This window comes from Glandiceps talaboti, chromosome 10 (assembly GCF_964340395.1).
Source record: "Glandiceps talaboti chromosome 10, keGlaTala1.1, whole genome shotgun sequence".
Lineage (NCBI taxonomy): Eukaryota > Metazoa > Hemichordata > Enteropneusta > Spengelidae > Glandiceps > Glandiceps talaboti.
The window spans coordinates 24,497,774-24,520,278 of NC_135558.1; the positions used below are offsets into that span (position 1 = coordinate 24,497,774).

Sequence of the window (22,505 nt, forward strand, 5' to 3'; positions counted from 1 at the left end):
GTAATTTTCAGTGTTGTGACAAATTTACATTATCCAGTGTGTACACAGAAATGTAATAAAGAATTTTTGAAGTATATTTTTCATGTTTTTCTGTGAAAAAATAGGATATTCTAAAAGTAAAACAAAAACCCTCAATTTTCTATAGAATTTATGATTTATGTAGACACCATACAAATGTTGTTAATAATTCTAGTGATATTGTTTTCATGGTGAAATATGCAGTATTGCTGGCTTCATCATATTCTACTTTTCAAAACATGTTGGCCAGTGCAATTTTTTTATTTCTTTTGTGATGTGCTGTCAATATAGCCACTTTCTACAAACAAGTTGTCTTCTTTGTATAGGTTAGAGTGATATTCACTTAAAGTTTGGGCAGAACAAAGTGAAGCCAAGTTTATCCATGAAGATGCCTGTTATTGAACTCTAACATACTAAGAACTTTAATAGTCAACCTTTGATTGATTTCATTATTTACCACATGAAAGATGGCACTCATTGGCACCTACAATTGTTCAATATAGAACACTGCACTTCAGCCAAAGCCATTGTCGAACTCTCAATAGAAAATTGTAACAAATGAGCTTGAAAGATTTCTACATATATCATGGTCAACAGAGGTTTATATGTACTTCTAGCACGGTTTATTTTGTGTGTAATTCTTTACAACAATGCAAGGATATTAGCACTATTGTAAAGTGTCAACTGCTAGATACAAATTCTTTTCTTTCGTTGCCAATTTGTATAAAAACTCACTGTAATAGATAGCATGTCATGCTATGTTGAGATAACAAATGAATACTTTACTACTAATGTATATACAGACTCTGAAAATTGGGATAATTTTGTGGAGTGTCCTACTTTCAATGTACTCAATTGTGACTAGAGTAACAAGTTTTTGTACACTTGATAACTTTCTTTTAAACTGTTATGAAGCTGTATTTCAGACAAAATTGTATGAATTTGTTTATTTTTAAAATTCTAGCAATATACCAACATCAGTGATATCGGCTTTAATGTGTACCACCTTAATTTGGAATCCTGCTTAAGCCGTGTTATATTGTGCTCAACTGTTCAGCATATTGCACACTTGATTGAAAATGTTTGAACATAGAGTTGCAAGTTGTTTTGAAATGAACACTTCAATATCATTAAATTCAATATAACTTTATTCTCCTCATCAGAAATTTCTCTGTAGCTTCACCACAAAGAGACAAAAATACAATTTACACTCAAAATGTAGAGAACTGAAGACTAAAACACTGATATACATACAATAAAGGAAACTAAGAACAGAATGTCAATGACATTAAGATTCAGAATAATAGGACCAGTGGACAATGAACCTGATGAATGCTTATTGCGCTTGGCATTATGATTTCTTGAAAACATTCTTGCCAGCAAGTGGCATTCTATAGCACCTGCCTGAAGGCAATAGTTTGAACTAAGAATGGCGAGGATGGGAGAGGTCATCGGTGATAGTCCATGATTTCCCTTTAACAGATATATTTTAAAGTTCACATAGTTGGCGTTTATGTCTACCTCTGATTTTTCCTGCCATTTTAGTGATTCTATCCAGCTTACTTTTGTTTTTAACACTCAAGTTTCCATACATTACGTTCAATGAAAGTACACTTTCAATAAGACTCATGTACTTTTTCCACAACAACATGACTGACATTAAAATTCCTTAATTTCCTCAATAGAAACATATGCTGTGTAGCTTTCTTGACAATGCTATCAGTATTTTCAATGAAACTTAATTCTCTGCGGTCTACTGCTAAGAAAATCATTAATTTAATGGATAAGTTGGCCGTTTACCTCTAAATCACTCTCTGTGGTCTACTGCAAAGAAAATCATTAATCCATTGAATAAGATGGCTGTTTACCTCTAAATCACTCTCTGCGGTCTACTGCTAAAGAAAATCATTAATCCATTGAATAAGTTGGCCGTTTACCTCTAAATCACTCTCTGTGGTCTACTGCTAAAGAAAATCATTAATCCATTGAATAAGTTGGCCGTTTACCTCTAAATCACTCTCTGTGGTCTACTGCAAAGAAAATCATTAATCCAATGAATAAGTTGGCCGTTTACCTCTAAATCACTCTCTGCGGTCTACTGCAAAGAAAATCATTAATCCAATGAATAAGTTGGCCGTTTACCTCTAAATCACTCTCTGTGGTCTACTGCAAAGAAAATCATTAATCCAATGAATAAGTTGGCCGTTTACCTCTAAATCACACTCTGTGGTCTACTGCAAAGAAAATCATTAATCCATTGAATAAGATGGCTGTTTACCTCTAAATCACTTTCTGTGGTATACTGCAAAGAAAATCATTAATCCATTGAATAAGATGGCTGTTTACCTCTAAATCACTTTCTGTGGTCTACTGCAAAGAAAATCATTAATCCATTGAATAAGATGGCTGTTTACCTCTAAATCACTCTCTATGGTCTACTGCAAAGAAAATCCTTAATCCATTGAATAAGTTGGCTGTTTACCTCTAAATCACACTCTGTGGTCTACTGCAAAGAAAATCATTAATCCATTGAATAAGATGGCTGTTTACCTCTAAATCACTTTCTGTGGTATACTGCAAAGAAAATCATTAATCCATTGAATAAGTTGGCCGTTTACCTCTAAATCACACTCTGTGGTCTACTGCAAAGAAAATCATTAATCCATTGAATAAGATGGCTGTTTACCTCTAAATCACTTTCTGTGGTCTACTGCAAAGAAAATCATTAATCCATTGAATAAGATGGCTGTTTACCTCTAAATCACTCTCTATGGTCTACTGCAAAGAAAATCATTAATCCAATGAATAAGTTGGCCGTTTACCTCTAAATCACTCTCTGTGGTCTACTGCTGAAGAAAATCCTTAATCCAATGAATAAGTTGGCCTTTACCTCTAAATCACTCTCTGTGGTCTACTGCTAACGAAAGCCCTTAATCCAATGAATGAGATGGCCGTTTGCCTCTAAATCACTCTCTGCGGTCTACTGCTAACAAAAGTCCTCAAAGACAGAACTGCCCTATATAAAGAGGATTATGGCTAATCTATGCAAATGCGGGAAATTCAAACTGCTGTACAGAGCACTAGCTTCTGGGTCTGGTTTTCAGCATTTTTTCTGTGCTCCGAGAAACACACAGGTCATGTATCATGTACAAATTGTTTGTGAATGTCGTAGGATGGTAACTTGATACACAAATTAGTTGAAAATCAGTCTGTTTGTTTCATAGAATGAAAAAACCTTTCCAAATGAGACAAATTCCCCTGCAAACAGCTGCTTAGATTGTGTGTCATTCAGGATTATTTAAATATGTGGCATTTGCATTTGAAAAAAATACAGATATAGGGAATGTTTATATTTTGGTGATTACTTGCCAGTGAGTCGTCACAAGTTCTCCACCTCCAAACATACAGTCAGTCATATGCAAAACAGGGTCCCAGGTGCTGCCAGTTGTATGTTTAATCCATTGAATAAGATGGCTGTTTACCTCTAAATCACTTTCTGCGGTCTACTGCTAAAGAAAATCATTAATCCAATGAATAAGTTGGTTGTTTACCTCTAAATCACTCTCTGCGGTCTACTGCTAACAAAAGCCCTTAATCCAATGAATAAGATGGCCGTTTGCCTCTAAATCACTCTCTGCGGTCTACTGCTAACGAAAGCCCTTAATCCAATGAATAAGTTGGCCGTTTACCTCTGAATCACTCTGTGGTCTACTGCTAACGAAAGCCCTTAATCCAATGAATAAGTTGGCCGTTTACCTCTAAATCACTCTCTGTGGTCTACTGCTAAGAAAATCATTAATCCAATGAATAAGATGGCCGTTTACCTCTAAATCACTCTCTGTGGTCTACTGCTAAAAAAATTATTCCAATGAATAAGATGGCCGTTTACCTCTAAATCACTCTCTACAGTCTACTGCTAAGAAAATCATTAATCCAATGAATAAGATGGCCGTTTACCTCTAAATCACTCTCTGTGGTCTACTGCTAAAAAAATTATTCCAATGAATAAGATGGCCGTTTACCTCTAAATCACTCTCTGCGGTCTACTGCTAAAAATTTTATTCCAATGAATAAGATGGCCGTTTACCTCTAAATCACTCTCTGTGGTCTACTGCTAAAGAAAATCATTATTCCAATGAATAAGATGGCCGTTTACCTCTAAATCACTCTCTGTGGTCTACTTCTAAAGAAAATCATTATTCCAATGAATAAGATGGCCGTTTACCTCTAAATCACTCTGTGTGGTCTACTGCTAAAGAAAATCATTAATCCATTGAATAAGTTGGCCGTTTACCTTTAAATCACTCTCTGTGGTCTACTGCTAACAAAAATCATTAATCCAATGAATAAGATGGCCGTTTACCTCTAAATCACTCTCTGTGGTCTACTGCTAAAGAAAATCATTAATCCATTGAATAAGTTGGCCGTTTACCTCTAAATCACTCTCTGCGGTCTACTGCTAAGAAAGCCCTTAATCCATTGAATAAGATGGCCGTTTACCTCTAAATCTCTCTCTGTGGTCTACTGCTAACAAAAATCATTATTCCAATGAATAAGATGGCCGTTTACCTCTAAATCACTCTCTGTGGTGTACTGCTGAAGAAAATCCTTAATCCAATGAATAAGTTGGCCGTTTACCTCTAAATCACTCTCTGTGGTCTACTGCTGAAGAAAATCCTTAATCCAATAAATAAGTTGGCCGTTTACCTCTAAATCACTCTCTGTGGTCTACTGCTAACGAAAGCCCTTAATCCAATGAATGAGATGGCCGTTTGCCTCTAAATCACTCTCTGCGGTCTACTGCTAACGAAAGTCCTCAAATACAGAACTGCCCTATATAAAGAGGATTATGGCTAATCTATGCAAATGCGGGAAATTCAAACTGCTGTACAGAGCACTAGCTTCTGGGTCTTGTTTTCAGCATTTTTTCTGTGCTCCGAGAAACACACAGGTCATGTATCATGTACAAATTGTTTGTGAATGTCGTAGGATGGTAACTTGATACACAAATTAGTTGAAAATCAGTCTGTTTGTTTCATAGAATGAAAAAACCTTTCCAAATGAGACAAATTCCCCTGCAAACAGCTGCTTAGATTGTGTGTCATTCAGGATTATTTAAATATGTGGCATTTGCATGTGAAAAAAAACAGATATAGGGAATGTTTATATTTTGGTGATTACTTGCCAGTGAGTCGTCACAAGTTCTCCACCTCCAAACATACAGTCAGTCATATGCAAAACAGGGTCCCAGGTGCTGCCAGTTGTATGTTTAATCCATTGAATAAGATGGCTGTTTACCTCTAAATCACTCTCTACAGTCTACTGCTAAAGAAAATCATTAATCCATTGAATAAGATGGCTGTTTACCTCTAAATCACTCTCTACAGTCTACTGCTAAAGAAAATCATTAATCCAATGAATAAGTTGGTTGTTTACCTCTAAATCACTCTCTGCGGTCTACTGCTAACGAAAGCCCTTAATCCAATGAATAAGTTGGCCGTTTACCTCTAAATCACTCTCTGTGGTCTACTGCTAAGAAAATCATTAATCCATTGAATAAGATGGCCGTTTACCTCTAAATCACTCTCTGCGGTCTACTGCTAAAGAAAATCATTAATCCATTGAATAAGTTGGCTGTTTACCTCTAAATCACTCTGCGGTCTACTGCTAAAGAAAATCATTAATCCAATGAATAAGATGGCTGTTTACCTCTAAATCACTCTCTGTGGTCTACTGCTAACGAAAGCCCTTAATCCAATGAAGAAGTTGGCCGTTTACCTCTAAATCACTCTCTGTGGTCTACTGCTACGAAAATCATTAATCCATTGAATAAGATGGCCGTTTACCTCTAAATCACTCTCTGCGGTCTACTGCTAAAGAAAATCATTAATCCATTGAATAAGTTGGCCGTTTACCTCTAAATCATTCTCTGTGGTCTACTGGTAAAGAAAATCATTAATCCAATGAATAAGATGGCTGTTTACCTCTAAATCACTCTCTGCGGTCTACTGCTAACGAAAGCCCTTAATACAATGAAGAAGTTGGCCGTTTACCTCTAAATCACTCTCTGTGGTCTACTGCTAACGAAAGCCCTTAATCCAATGAATAAGTTGGCCGTTTACCTTTAAATCTCTCTCTCTGGTCTACTGCAAAGAAAATCATTAATCCAATGAATAAGATGGCCGTTTACCTCTAAATCACTCTCTGTGGTCTACTGCTAAAAAAATTATTCCAATGAATAAGATGGCCGTTTACCTCTAAATCACTCTCTACAGTCTACTGTGAAGAAAATCATTAATCCAATGAATAAGTTGGCCGTTTACCTCTAAATCACTCTCTGTGGTCTACTGCTTAAAAAATTATTCCAATGAATAAGATGGCCGTTTACCTCTAAATCACTCTCTGTGGTCTACTGCTAAAGAAAATCATTATTCCAATGAATAAGATGGCCGTTTACCTCTAAATCACTCTCTGTGGTCTACTGCTTAAAAAATTATTCCAATGAATAAGATGGCCGTTTACCTCTAAATCACTCTCTGTGGTCTACTGCTAAAAAAATTATTAATCCATTGAATAAGTTGGCCGTTTACCTCTAAATCACTCTCTGTGGTCTACTGCTAAAAAAAATATTAATCCATTGAATAAGATGGCCGTTTACCTCTAAATCACTCTCTGTGGTCTACTGCTAAAGAAAATCATTAATCCAATGAATAAGTTGGCTGTTTACCTCTAAATCACTCTCTGAGGTCTACTGCTAACGAAAGCCCTTAATCCAATGAATAAGATGGCCGTTTACCTCTAAATCACTCTCTGCGGTCTACTGCTAAAGAAAATCATTAATCCAATGAATAAGTTGGCCGTTTACCTCTAAATCACTCTCTGCGGTCTACTGCTAAAAAAATCATTAATCCAATGAATAAGTTGGCCGTTTACCTCTAAATCACTCTCTGTGGTCTACTGCTAACGAAAGCCCTTAATCCAATGAATAAGTTGGCCGTTTACCTCTAAATCACTCTCTACAGTCTACTGCTAAGAAAATCCTTAATCTAATGAATAAGTTGGCCGTTTACCTCTAAATCACTCTGTACAGTCTACTGCTAAGAAAATCATTAATCCAATGAATAAGTTGGCCGTTTACCTCTAAATCACTCACTGCTAAAAAAATTATTCCAATGAATAAGATGTCTGTTTACCTCTAAATCACTCTCTACAGTCTACTGCTAAGAAAGCCCTTAATCCAATGAATAAGTTGGCCGTTTACCTCTAAATCACTCTCTGTGGTCTACTGCTAACGAAAGCCCTTAATCCAATGAATAAGTTGGCCGTTTACCTCTAAATCACTCTCTGTGGTCTACTGCTAAGAAAATCATTAATCCAATGAATAAGATGGCCGTTTACCTCTAAATCACTCTCTGTGGTCTACTGCTAAAAAAATTATTGCAATGAATAAGATGGCCGTTTACCTGTAAATCACTCTCTGTGGTCTACTGCTAAAGAAAATTATTATTCCAATGAATAAGATGGCCGTTTACCTCTAAATCACTCTCTGCGGTCTACTGCTAAAAATTTTATTCCAATGAATAAGATGGCCGTTTACCTCTAAATCACTCTCTGTGGTCTACTGCTAAAGAAAATCATTATTCCAATGAATAAGATGGCCGTTTACCTCTAAATCACTCTCTGTGGTCTACTACTAAAGAAAATCATTATTCCAATGAATAAGATGGCCGTTTACCTCTAAATCACTCTGTGTGGTCTACTGCTAAAGAAAATCATTAATCCATTGAATAAGTTGGCCGTTTACCTTTAAATCACTCTCTGTGGTCTACTGCTAAGAAAGCCCTTAATCCATTGAATAAGATGGCCGTTTACCTCTAAATCTCTCTCTGTGGTCTACTGCTAACAAAAATCATTAATCCAATGAATAAGATGGCCGTTTACCTCTAAATCACTCTCTGTGGTCTACTGCTAAAGAAAATCATTAATCCATTGAGTAAGTTGGCCGTTTACCTCTAAATCACTCTCTGCGGTCTACTGCTAAGAAAGCCCTTAATCCATTGAATAAGATGGCCGTTTACCTCTAAATCTCTCTCTGTGGTCTACTGCTAACAAAAATGATTAATCCAAAGAATAAGATGGCCGTTTACTTCTAAATCACTCTCTGTGGTCTACTGCTAAAGAAAATCATTAATCCATTGAATAAGTTGGCCGTTTACCTCTAAATCACTCTCTGTGGTCTACTGCTAAAGAAAGTCATTAATCCATTGAATAAGTTGGCCGTTTACCTCTAAATCACTCTCTGTGGTCTACTGCTCACAAAAATCATTAATCCAATGAATAAGATGGCCGTTTACCTTTAAATCACTCTCTGTGGTCTACTGCTAAGAAAGCCCTTAATCCATTGAATAAGATGGCCGTTTACCTCTAAATCTCTCTCTGTGGTCTACTGCTAACAAAAATCATTAATCCAATGAATAAGATGGCCGTTTACCTCTAAATCACTCTCTGTGGTCTACTGCTAAAGAAAATCATTAATCCATTGAATAAGTTGGCCGTTTACCTCTAAATCACTCTCTGCGGTCTACTGCTAAGAAAGCCCTTAATCCATTGAATAAGATGGCCGTTTACCTCTAAATCTCTCTCTGTGGTCTACTGCTAACAAAAATCATTAATCCAAAGAATAAGATGGCCGTTTACCTCTAAATCACTCTCTGTGGTCTACTGCTAAAGAAAATCATTAATCCATTGAATAAGTTGGCCGTTTACCTCTAAATCTCTCTCTGTGGTCTACTGCTAACAAAAATGATTAATCCAAAGAATAAGATGGCCGTTTACCTCTAAATCACTCTCTGTGGTCTACTGTAAAGAAAATCATTAATCCATTGAGTAAGTTGGCCGTTTACCTCTAAATCACTCTCTGCGGTCTACTGCTAAGAAAGCCCTTAATCCATTGAATAAGTTGGCCGTTTACCTCTAAATCACTCTCTGTGGTCTACTGCTCACAAAAATCATTAATCCAATGAATAAGATGGCCGTTTACCTTTAAATCACTCTCTGTGGTCTACTGCTAAGAAAGCCCTTAATCCATTGAATAAGATGGCCGTTTACCTCTAAATCTCTCTCTGTGGTCTACTGCTAACAAAAATCATTAATCCAATGAATAAGATGGCCGTTTACCTCTAAATCACTCTCTGTGGTCTACTGCTAAAGAAAATCATTAATCCATTGAATAAGTTGGCCGTTTACCTCTAAATCACTCTCTGCGGTCTACTGCTAAGAAAGCCCTTAATCCATTGAATAAGATGGCCGTTTACCTCTAAATCTCTCTCTGTGGTCTACTGCTAACAAAAATCATTAATCCAAAGAATAAGATGGCCGTTTACCTCTAAATCACTCTCTGTGGTCTACTGCTAAAGAAAATCATTAATCCATTGAATAAGTTGGCCGTTTACCTCTAAATCACTATCTGTGGTCTACTGCTAAAGAAAGTCATTAATCCATTGAATAAGTTGGCCGTTTACCTCTAAATCACTCTCTGTGGTCTACTGCTCACAAAAATCATTAATCCAATGAATAAGATGGCCGTTTACCTCTAAAGCACACTCTGTGGTCTACTGCTAAAGAAAATCTTTAATCCATTGAATAAGTTGGCCGTTTACCTCTAAATCACTCTCTGTGGTCTACTGCTAACAAAAATCATTAATCCAATGAATAAGATGGCCGTTTACCTCTAAATCACACTCTGTGGTCTACTGCTAAAGAAAATCTTTAATCCATTGAATAAGTTGGCCGTTTACCTCTAAATCACTCTCTGCGGTCTACTGCTAAAAAAATTATTCCAATGAATAAGTGGGCCGTTTACCTCTAAATCACTCTCTGCGGTCTACTGCTAAAGAAAATCTTTAATCCAATGAATAAGTTGGCCGTTTACCTCTAAATCACTCTCTGCGGTCTACTGCTAAAAAAATTATTCCAATGAATAAGTGGGCCGTTTACCTCTAAATCACTCTCTGCGGTCTACTGCTAAAGAAAATCTTTAATCCAATGAATAAGTTGGCCGTTTACCTCTAAATCACTCTCTGTGGTCTACTGCTGAAGAAAATCCTTAATCCAATAAATAAGTTGGCCGTTTACCTCTAAATCACTCTCTGTGGTCTACTGCTAACGAAAGCCCTTAATCCAATGAATGAGATGGCCGTTTGCCTCTAAATCACTCTCTGCGGTCTACTGCTAACGAAAGTCCTCAAATACAGAACTGCCCTATATAAAGAGGATTATGGCTAATCTATGCAAATGCGGGAAATTGAAACTGCTGTACAGAGCACTAGCTTCTGGGTCTTGTTTTCAGCATTTTTTCTGTGCTCCGAGAAACACACAGGTCATGTATCATGTACAAATTGTTTGTGAATGTCGTAGGATGGTAACTTGATACACAAATTAGTTGAAAATCAGTCTGTTTGTTTCATAGAATGAAAAAACCTTTCCAAATGAGACAAATTCCCCTGCAAACAGCTGCTTAGATTGTGTGTCATTCAGGATTATTTAAATATGTGGCATTTGCATGTGAAAAAAAAACAGATATAGGGAATGTTTATATTTTGGTGATTACTTGCCAGTGAGTCGTCACAAGTTCTCCACCTCCAAACATACAGTCAGTCATATGCAAAACAGGGTCCCAGGTGCTGCCAGTTGTATGTTTAATCCATTGAATAAGATGGCTGTTTACCTCTAAATCACTCTCTACAGTCTACTGCTAACGAAAATCTTTAATCCATTGAATAAGATGGCTGTTTACCTCTAAATCACTCTCTACAGTCTACTGCTAAAGAAAATCATTAATCCATTGAATAAGATGGCCGTTTACCTCTAAATCACTCTCTACAGTCTACTGCTAAAGAAAATCATTAATCCATTGAATAAGATGGCTGTTTACCTCTAAATCACTCTCTGCGGTCTACTGCTAAAGAAAATCATTAATCCATTGAATAAGATGGCCGTTTACCTCTAAATCACTCTCTGTGGTCTACTGCTAAAGAAAATCATTAATCCATTGAATAAGATGGCCGTTTACCTCTAAATCACTCTCTGCGGTCTACTGCTAAAGAAAATCATTAATCCATTGAATAAGTTGGCCGTTTACCTCTAAATCACTCTCTGTGGTCTACTACTAACGAAAGCCCTTAATCCAATGAATAAGTTGGCCGTTTACCTTTAAATCTCTCTCTGTGGTCTACTGCAAAGAAAATCATTAATCCAATGAATAAGATGGCCGTTTACCTCTAAATCACTCTCTGTGGTCTACTGCTAAAAAAAATCATTAATCCAATGAATAAGATGGCCGTTTACCTCTAAATCACTCTCTGTGGTCTACTACTAAAAAAATTATTCCAATGAATAAGATGGCCGTTTACCTCTAAATCACTCTCTACAGTCTACTGCTAAGAAAATCATTAATCCAATGAATAAGTTGGAAGTTTACCTCTAAATCACTCTCTGTGGTCTACTGCTAAGAAAGCCCTTAATCCATTGAATAAGATGGCCGTTTACCTCTAAATCTCTCTCTGTGGTCTACTGCTAACAAAAATCATTAATCCAATGAATAAGATGGCCGTTTACCTCTAAATCACTCTCTGTGGTCTACTGCTAAAGAAAATCATTAATCCATTGAATAAGTTGGCCGTTTACCTCTAAATCACTCTCTGCGGTCTACTGCTAAGAAAGCCCTTAATCCATTGAATAAGATGGCCGTTTACCTCTAAATCTCTCTCTGTGGTCTACTGCTAACAAAAATCATTAATCCAAAGAATAAGATGGCCGTTTACCTCTAAATCACTCTCTGTGGTCTACTGCTAAAGAAAATCATTAATCCATTGAATAAGTTGGCCGTTTACCTCTAAATCACTCTTTGTGGTCTACTGCTCACAAAAATCATTAATCCAATGAATAAGATGGCCGTTTACCTCTAAAGCACACTCTGTGGTCTACTGCTAAAGAAAATCTTTAATCCATTGAATAAGTTGGCCGTTTACCTCTAAATCACTCTCTGTGGTCTACTGCTAACAAAAATCATTAATCCAATGAATAAGATGGCCGTTTACCTCTAAATCACACTCTGTGGTCTACTGCTAAAGAAAATCTTTAATCCATTGAATAAGTTGGCCGTTTACCTCTAAATCACTCTCTGCGGTCTACTGCTAAAAAAATTATTCCAATGAATAAGTGGGCCGTTTACCTCTAAATCACTCTCTGCGGTCTACTGCTAAAGAAAATCTTTAATCCAATGAATAAGTTGGCCGTTTACCTCTAAATCACTCTCTGTGGTCTACTGCTGAAGAAAATCCTTAATCCAATGAATAAGTTGGCCGTTTACCTCTAAATCACTCTCTGTGGTCTACTGCTGAAGAAAATCCTTAATCCAATAAATAAGTTGGCCGTTTACCTCTAAATCACTCTCTGTGGTCTACTGCTAACGAAAGCCCTTAATCCAATGAATGAGATGGCCGTTTGCCTCTAAATCACTCTCTGCGGTCTACTGCTAACGAAAGTCCTCAAATACAGAACTGCCATATATAAAGAGGATTATGGCTAATCTATGCAAATGCGGGAAATTCAAACTGCTGTACAGAGCACTAGCTTCTGGGTCTTGTTTTCAGCATTTTTTCTGTGCTCCGAGAAACACACAGGTCATGTATCATGTACAAATTGTTTGTGAATGTCGTAGGATGGTAACTTGATACACAAATTAGTTGAAAATCAGTCTGTTTGTTTCATAGAATGAAAAAACCTTTCCAAATGAGACAAATTCCCCTGCAAACAGCTGCTTAGATTGTGTGTCATTCAGGATTATTTAAATATGTGGCATTTGCATGTGAAAAAAAAAAACAGATATAGGGAATGTTTATATTTTGGTGATTACTTGCCTGTGAGTCGTCACAAGTTCTCCACCTCCAAACATACAGTCAGTCATATGCAAAACAGGGTCCCAGGTGCTGCCAGTTGTATGTTTAATCCATTGAATAAGATGGCTGTTTACCTCTAAATCACTCTCTACAGTCTACTGCTAAAGAAAATCATTAATCCATTGAATAAGTTGGCCGTTTACCTCTAAATCACTCTCTGTGGTCTACTGCAAAGAAAATCATTAATCCAATGAATAAGATGGCCGTTTACCTCTAAATCACTCTCTGTGGTCTACTGCAAAGAAAATCATTAATCCAATGAATAAGATGGCCGTTTACCTCTAAATCACTCTCTGTGGTCTACTGCTAAAAAAAATCATTAATCCAATGAATAAGATGGCCGTTTACCTCTAAATCACTCTCTGTGGTCTACTACTAAAAAAATTATTCCAATGAATAAGATGGCCGTTTACCTCTAAATCACTCTCTACAGTCTACTGCTAAGAAAATCATTAATCCAATGAATAAGTTGGAAGTTTACCTCTAAATCACTCTCTGTGGTCTACTGCTAAAAAAATTATTCCAATGAATAAGATGGCCGTTTACCTCTAAATCACTCTCTTCGGTCTACTACTAACGAAAGCCCTTAATCCAATGAATAAGTTGGCCGTTTACCTCTAAATCACTCTCTGTGGTCTACTGCTAACGAAAGCCCTTAATCCAATGAATAAGTTGGCCGTTTACCTCTAAATCACTCTCTGCGGTCTACTGCTAAAAAAATTATTGCAATGAATAAGATGGCCGTTTACCTCTAAATCACTCTCTGCGGTCTACTGCTAAAGAAAATCATTATTCCAATGAATAAGATGGCCGTTTACCTCTAAATCACTCTCTGTGGTCTACTGCTAAAAAAAATTATTGCAATAAATAAGATGGCCGTTTACCTCTAAATCACTCTCTGCGGTCTACTGCTAAAGAAAATCATTATTCCAATGAATAAGATGGCCGTTTACCTCTAAATCACTCTCTGTGGTCTACTGCTAAAAAAATTATTCCAATGAATAAGTTGGCCGTTTACCTCTAAATCACTATCTGTGGTCTACTGCTAAAGAAAGTCATTAATCCATTGAATAAGTTGGCCGTTTACCTCTAAATCACTCTCTGTGGTCTACTGCTAAAGAAAGTCATTAATCCATTGAATAAGATGGCCGTTTACCTCTAAATCACTCTCTGTGGTCTACTGCTAAAGAAAGTCATTAATCCATTGAATAAGATGGCCGTTTACCTCTAAATCACTCTCTGTGGTCTACTGCTAAAGAAAGTCATTAATCCATTGAATAAGTTGGCCGTTTACCTCTAAATCACTCTCTGTGGTCTACTGCTCACAAAAATCATTAATCCAATGAATAAGATGGCCGTTTACCTCTAAAGCACACTCTGTGGTCTACTGCTAAAGAAAATCTTTAATCCATTGAATAAGTTGGCCGTTTACCTCTAAATCACTCTCTGTGGTCTACTGCTAACAAAAATCATTAATCCAATGAATAAGATGGCCGTTTACCTCTAAATCACACTCTGTGGTCTACTGCTAAAGAAAATCTTTAATCCATTGAATAAGTTGGCCGTTTACCTCTAAATCACTCTCTGCGGTCTACTGCTAAAAAAATTATTCCAATGAATAAGTGGGCCGTTTACCTCTAAATCACTCTCTGCGGTCTACTGCTAAAGAAAATCTTTAATCCAATGAATAAGTTGGCCGTTTACCTCTAAATCACTCTCTGCGGTCTACTGCTAAAAAAATTATTCCAATGAATAAGTGGGCCGTTTACCTCTAAATCACTCTCTGCGGTCTACTGCTAAAGAAAATCTTTAATCCAATGAATAAGTTGGCCGTTTACCTCTAAATCACTCTCTGTGGTCTACTGCTGAAGAAAATCCTTAATCCAATAAATAAGTTGGCCGTTTACCTCTAAATCACTCTCTGTGGTCTACTGCTAACGAAAGCCCTTAATCCAATGAATGAGATGGCCGTTTGCCTCTAAATCACTCTCTGCGGTCTACTGCTAACGAAAGTCCTCAAATACAGAACTGCCCTATATAAAGAGGATTATGGCTAATCTATGCAAATGCGGGAAATTGAAACTGCTGTACAGAGCACTAGCTTCTGGGTCTTGTTTTCAGCATTTTTTCTGTGCTCCGAGAAACACACAGGTCATGTATCATGTACAAATTGTTTGTGAATGTCGTAGGATGGTAACTTGATACACAAATTAGTTGAAAATCAGTCTGTTTGTTTCATAGAATGAAAAAACCTTTCCAAATGAGACAAATTCCCCTGCAAACAGCTGCTTAGATTGTGTGTCATTCAGGATTATTTAAATATGTGGCATTTGCATGTGAAAAAAAAACAGATATAGGGAATGTTTATATTTTGGTGATTACTTGCCAGTGAGTCGTCACAAGTTCTCCACCTCCAAACATACAGTCAGTCATATGCAAAACAGGGTCCCAGGTGCTGCCAGTTGTATGTTTAATCCATTGAATAAGATGGCTGTTTACCTCTAAATCACTCTCTACAGTCTACTGCTAACGAAAATCTTTAATCCATTGAATAAGATGGCTGTTTACCTCTAAATCACTCTCTACAGTCTACTGCTAAAGAAAATCATTAATCCATTGAATAAGATGGCCGTTTACCTCTAAATCACTCTCTGCGGTCTACTGCTAAAGAAAATCATTAATCCATTGAATAAGTTGGCCGTTTACCTCTAAATCACTCTCTACAGTCTACTGCTAAAGAAAATCATTAATCCATTGAATAAGATGGCCGTTTACCTCTAAATCACTCTCTGCGGTCTACTGCTAAAGAAAATCATTAATCCATTGAATAAGATGGCCGTTTACCTCTAAATCACTCTCTACAGTCTACTGCTAAAGAAAATCATTAATCCATTGAATAAGATGGCCGTTTACCTCTAAATCACTCTCTACAGTCTACTGCTAAAGAAAATCATTAATCCATTGAATAAGTTGGCTGTTTACCTCTAAATCACTCTCTACAGTCTACTGCTAAAGAAAATCATTAATCCAATGAATAAGATGGCCGTTTACCTCTAAATCACTCTCTACAGTCTACTGCTAAAGAAAATCATTAATCCATTGAATAAGATGGCCGTTTACCTCTAAATCACTCTCTACAGTCTACTGCTAAAGAAAATCATTAATCCATTGAATAAGATGGCCGTTTACCTCTAAATCACTCTCTGCGGTCTACTGCTAAAGAAAATCATTAATCCATTGAATAAGATGGCCGTTTACCTCTAAATCACTCTCTACAGTCTACTGCTAAAGAAAATCATTAATCCATTGAATAAGATGGCCGTTTACCTCTAAATCACTCTCTACAGTCTACTGCTAAAGAAAATCATTAATCCATTGAATAAGATGGCCGTTTACCTTTAAATCACTCTCTGTGGTCTACTGCTAAAGAAAATCATTATTCCAATGAATAAGTTGGCCGTTTACCTCTAAATCACTCTCTGTGGTCTACTGCTAAAGAAAATCATTATTCCAATGAATAAGTTGGCCGTTTACCTCTAAATCACTCTCTGTGGTCTACTACTAACGAAAGCCCTTAATCCAATGAATAAGTTGGCCGTTTACCTTTAAATCTCTCTCTGTGGTCTACTGCAAAGAAAATCATTAATCCAATGAATAAGATGGCCGTTTACCTCTAAATCACTCTCTGTGGTCTACTGCTAAAAAAAATCATTAATCCAATGAATAAGATGGCCGTTTACCTCTAAATCACTCTCTGTGGTCTACTACTAAAAAAATTATTCCAATGAATAAGATGGCCGTTTACCTCTAAATCACTCTCTACAGTCTACTGCTAAAGAAAATCATTAATCCATTGAATAAGATGGCCGTTTACCTCTAAATCACTCTCTACAGTCTACTGCTAAAGAAAATCATTAATCCATTGAATAAGTTGGCCGTTTACCTCTAAATCACTCTCTACAGTCTACTGCTAAAGAAAATCATTAATCCATTGAATAAGTTGGCCGTTTACCTCTAAATCACTCTCTACAGTCTACTGCTAAAGAAAATCATTAATCCATTGAATAAGATGGCCGTTTACCTCTAAATCACTCTCTACAGTCTACTGCTAAAGAAAATCATTAATCCATTGAATAAGTTGGCTGTTTACCTCTAAATCACTCTCTACAGTCTACTGCTAAAGAAAATCATTAATCCAATGAATAAGATGGCCGTTTACCTCTAAATCACTCTCTACAGTCTACTGCTAAAGAAAATCATTAATCCATTGAATAAGATGGCCGTTTACCTCTAAATCACTCTCTACAGTCTACTGCTAAAGAAAATCATTAATCCATTGAATAAGATGGCTGTTTACCTCTAAATCACTCTCTGTGGTCTACTGCTAAAGAAAATCATTAATCCATTGAATAAGATGGCCGTTTACCTCTAAATCACTCTCTGCGGTCTACTGCTAAAGAAAATCATTAATCCATTGAATAAGATGGCCGTTTACCTCTAAATCACTCTCTGCGGTCTACTGCTAAAGAAAATCATTAATCCATTGAATAAGATGGCCGTTTACCTCTAAATCACTCTCTGTGGTCTACTGCTAAAGAAAATCATTATTCCAATGAATAAGTTGGCCGTTTACCTCTAAATCACTCTCTGTGGTCTACTACTAACGAAAGCCCTTAATCCAATGAATAAGTTGGCCGTTTACCTTTAAATCTCTCTCTGTGGTCTACTGCAAAGAAAATCATTAATCCAATGAATAAGATGGCCGTTTACCTCTAAATCACTCTCTGTGGTCTACTGCTAAAAAAAATCATTAATCCAATGAATAAGATGGCCGTTTACCTCTAAATCACTCTCTGTGGTCTACTACTAAAAAAATTATTCCAATGAATAAGATGGCCGTTTACCTCTAAATCACTCTCTACAGTCTACTGCTAAGAAAATCATTAATCCAATGAATAAGTTGGAAGTTTACCTCTAAATCACTCTCTGTGGTCTACTGCTAAGAAAGCCCTTAATCCATTGAATAAGATGGCCGTTTACCTCTAAATCTCTCTCTGTGGTCTACTGCTAACAAAAATCATTAATCCAATGAATAAGATGGCCGTTTACCTCTAAATCACTCTCTGTGGTCTACTGCTAAAGAAAATCATTAATCCATTGAATAAGTTGGCCGTTTACCTCTAAATCACTCTCTGCGGTCTACTGCTAAGAAAGCCCTTAATCCATTGAATAAGATGGCCGTTTACCTCTAAATCTCTCTCTGTGGTCTACTGCTAACAAAAATCATTAATCCAAAGAATAAGATGGCCGTTTACCTCTAAATCACTCTCTGTGGTCTACTGCTAAAGAAAATCATTAATCCATTGAATAAGTTGGCCGTTTACCTCTAAATCACTCTCTGTGGTCTACTGCTAAAGAAAGTCATTAATCCATTGAATAACACTGGGCAAAAAGTTGAATAGACATGAATCTACGTAAATCTACTGTATCTGCAGATCTCACATATGCGCTTCGTGTACTGAAGTATACGAACAGTATACTAGACATTAAGTCTGCCGAAATCTACAGTTCCGTAGACTAAGCGTACACTTAAGTCTTTTGTTCCAGCTTCCAGTCTTGTTTTGCACACTGTATATTTTACGTATTCGTTACGTATACGTACGTGCCGCCATTGTCGAATGTCTCTGAGTGTGGAGTTGTTCTCTTTTCACCGTTAGTCTATTTCTGCTAGGCCCTCGGGCTTTCCGATACGAGATGCTTGTCGTATCGGAAGTAAGAGGAATGCCCGAATGTCTCGCAGCTAGACTATGTATTATCACAGACAATTATAAGAAACTGTTTCTTGGTGTTATACGGCCGTGGAAGCGTACCAATCGGCACTACTCGGCAATGTTGTGGACGACTTGACTATTAACACCTAAAAATCAAATCACAGATAGTCTGTGATCAAAATGTAAATAGTGTGATCGCGTCCAACCTATGACAAAACTTACTCAAAACATCCGTTTGCATTTGATATTTTAGTGTTCTGTGACGTGCAAATTTGGTTTTCGATATAATTCACACCAAACATCGTTTTCGTTTCATTTTACAATGTTCGATATGTATCGGGAATGAAATATACACTGAGCTTGAGTCAAATTTAGGATCCTGACTACAATCTCCATAACCAATCAAGTTATGTCAAATTAGATAATCTCAAGTTCAAACAATCTTTACTACCAATCCTTTCTCTTCATAATTGACCAATCATATGAAGGTCAATACCAAATTCGCGCCAATATGTATGGAATGTAGTAAGGCCTATAAAAACCCTTATTTCTGTGTGATCTGTAGGAGTTTTGTTAGATGTCAATAAAGTACGAGTAGCTGTTCTTATAGTACTTGGTTGTGTGTGGACATCATTCCTTTCCAGAACCTGTTTCTAAACAATCGACTTATTCCACATTGTTTTTGGTGCCGAGACCAGGATGCCCGATACACAACCAACCCCTCAACAGTCTCTCGAAAAGTTGAAGGCTGCACGCTCAGCCCACCGCGGACATATGACAAGGCTCCTCGAGAAGGGAGAGGAAGACATGGAACACACCGGAGCATTCGATGCAACGGTACTACAAACTCTCCGAGCCAACCGTGAGCGAATCCTGTCCAAGTACACGGAGCTCATCAACCTTGACAAAGAGATCTATGCACTAGCCGAAGCAGAGGAATTAGCCGCCATCATCGACGAATCAGAAACCTACCTTGACCGAGTACATACGAAGCAATTCATATACTGTGATTTCGTCAACAACAAGACAAGAGAAATTTCTACGGAACCATCGACAACACAACGCAACTCAGAGCCACCAGCGCAACTACAGAGCTCGGATCAGCCAAGGAATCCGACTATCACTAGAGCAGGCCCCTCAACACTGAACCAAGCCAAGAATTTCGTAAACCTGCCAAAACTGACGCTCCCAACCTTCAGCGGAGATCTACTAAAATGGGTGAGTTTCAAAGACGAGTTTGCTTCCGTTCACGAGAACCCAAATCTTGATAACATACACAAATTTCAATATCTTCGTTCACAACTAAGAGGTGAAGCTGCACGTGCCATCGAGGGCATATCACTTAACAATGCTAACTACGGACATGCAATGACAATATTAGAAGAACGCTATGGTCAAACTCACGAAGTAGCTGATGCATATATGAGAGCTTTCTACGAATTACCCGCACCAAATGCCGAACTCTACAGTCTGAGAGATTTTCATGATACTATTGAGACTTATGTTCGCGCACTTAGCACACTTGGCAAAGAGGAAGACATATACGGACAAGGCATAGCACCTATTCTTATGGATAAACTACCTGATGATATACGCGAAAGGATTGCAAGGGAACATGGCAACGCGGGATGGAAAATGTCTCAGTTACGGGACGCCATCGGCAAGGAGGTACACGCCCTTCGAGCCAGGTCCTCACGGACACTCATCGGACAAGAACGTAAATCGGACTTTGAAACACCTGTAACTGCCGCCTTCTACACAAAGGGAGCATCCGACAAACCGCAAAAGACAAGATTGTGCGCATTCTGCAAGGGACCGCATCTTCCAAACGAATGTAATATCGTGACCGACAAAGAGAAACGCCTTGACATTGTAAAACGAGACAAACTTTGTTTCAATTGCCTAGGTAAACACAGAGTAAATGATTGCAAATCTAAGTTTTGTTGTCGCACTTGCAAGAGAAAACACCACACCTCGTTATGTAAAGGAATAACTCCCACAAAGGATGCCGACACTTCTACCGCAAATTCGGAAGGAAAGCAGATTCCCGCGCAAACTACTACTCAAGTAACTCTATCTTCAGCTGCTGACACTGATATAGAAAAAGGACAACTCCTTCTACAAACTGCAGTCGCCCAAGTCACCAACGCTTCAGGAGACATTACTGCAACTGCTACAATACTCTTCGATTTGGGCGCTACTCGTTCCTTCGTTACCACAGACCTCGCTAAAAGACTGAAAACGAAACCTACGACTTCAAGAGTCACCAACCTCGCAACATTTGGAGATGACGATTCACGCACTCGAAAATTCGACGTTACAACACTTTCGATACGTACAATTAATGGAGGGAAATGCAACATTTCCGCAATGATCACCCCGAAGATCGCACCACCTACGAAGAATTTAATCACTCGCTCGCTAGTTAATTTACCCCACCTACGCGATCTAACACTGGCTCATCCCGCATCGGAAATTGATTCGTTTGAGATATCTATATTGATAGGAATAGATTACTTCTGGAAATTCGTTGGAAACCACATCGTTCGTGGACCCGGACCTATCGCCATGTCGTCGTCACTCGGTTACATACTCTCTGGTTCAGTACCAATTCAAGGTGAGAATGATTCAATATTCACAACAATTCTAGATACTGATACGGACATTCAACAAGACGACGTTTACGTTCATCAATACTGGGACTTAGAGACTATAGGTATCCATGATACACACAATACTACGCATGATGCTATTCATTTCGCGGCCCCGGAGAAATATCGGGAATGAAATATACACTGAGCTTGAGTCAAATTTAGGATCCTGACTACAATCTCCATAACCAATCAAGTTATGTCAAATTAGATAATCTCAAGTTCAAACAATCTTTACTACCAATCCTTTCTCTTCATAATTGACCAATCATATGAAGGTCAATACCAAATTCGCGCCAATATGTATGGAATGTAGTAAGGCCTATAAAAACCCTTATTTCTGTGTGATCTGTAGGAGTTTTGTTAGATGTCAATAAAGTACGAGTAGCTGTTCTTATAGTACTTGGTTGTGTGTGGACATCATTCCTTTCCAGAACCTGTTTCTAAACAATCGACTTATTCCACAATATGTATCATTCAGACGTCTGTGTCATTTTCCTCCACAACTTTCGGACTTTTGCAAAGAGTTAAATCACCGTCAATGGTTAAAAATATGCCCGGTTAAAAACAAAGTTTTGATTTGCATATACCTTGTATAGAACAGTACAACAATGAAATATCAAAAGGCCAGCTGTCAGCTCATTATGGCTTTCATCACTAAATCGCGATATCCTGTACACTTGTGCGACTGATAAAATTTTCCATCATAATGTTAGTTTCGTTGAAAAAAACTTAGATATCCGAGCAATACACCTTCGCCGAAAAGACGAAAACGTCAGCCTGTGACTTCTCATCAGCGTCTCGTATTGATTAATGGATGTGAAGGTGAATTAAAACAAATGAAAATTGAACATTGGAGTACAACGTTCTATCGCCTGCCTCGCGGCCATGCATATTCTGCTGCCGTCCTGGATACATACAACTTGTTAGGTTATACATAGAAAAACAGATACAGTGTTGCAGTTTTAAGTGCAAGTCTAGTTTAAAGGAAATATAAGATATAATGACCATTAATTAAAACGTATTAGATAAATGGAACGCTCTTTTATACTGGGTCGTCAGGCCGGCCCTGGAGCACTGCATTTTGTCCTGGAACTTGAAAATGT

General features: G+C 37.6%; 1 protein-coding gene across 1 annotated transcript; it reads left to right on the top strand.

Annotated features, from left to right (window-relative positions):
• Nucleotides 1-19,447: 19,447 nt before the first annotated feature.
• On the top strand, nucleotides 19,448-21,535 carry LOC144440769 (uncharacterized). Its single transcript, XM_078130148.1, has one exon. The coding sequence runs from the start codon at nucleotides 19,448-19,450 to the stop codon at nucleotides 21,533-21,535; it is 2,088 nt and encodes a 695-aa protein (XP_077986274.1).
• Nucleotides 21,536-22,505: the final 970 nt, after the last annotated feature.

Excerpts from the sequence above, each read along its gene's own strand:
- LOC144440769 (XM_078130148.1), top strand. The coding sequence starts at position 19,448 with ATGCCCGATACACAACCAACCCCTCAACAGTCTCTCGAAAAGTTGAAG.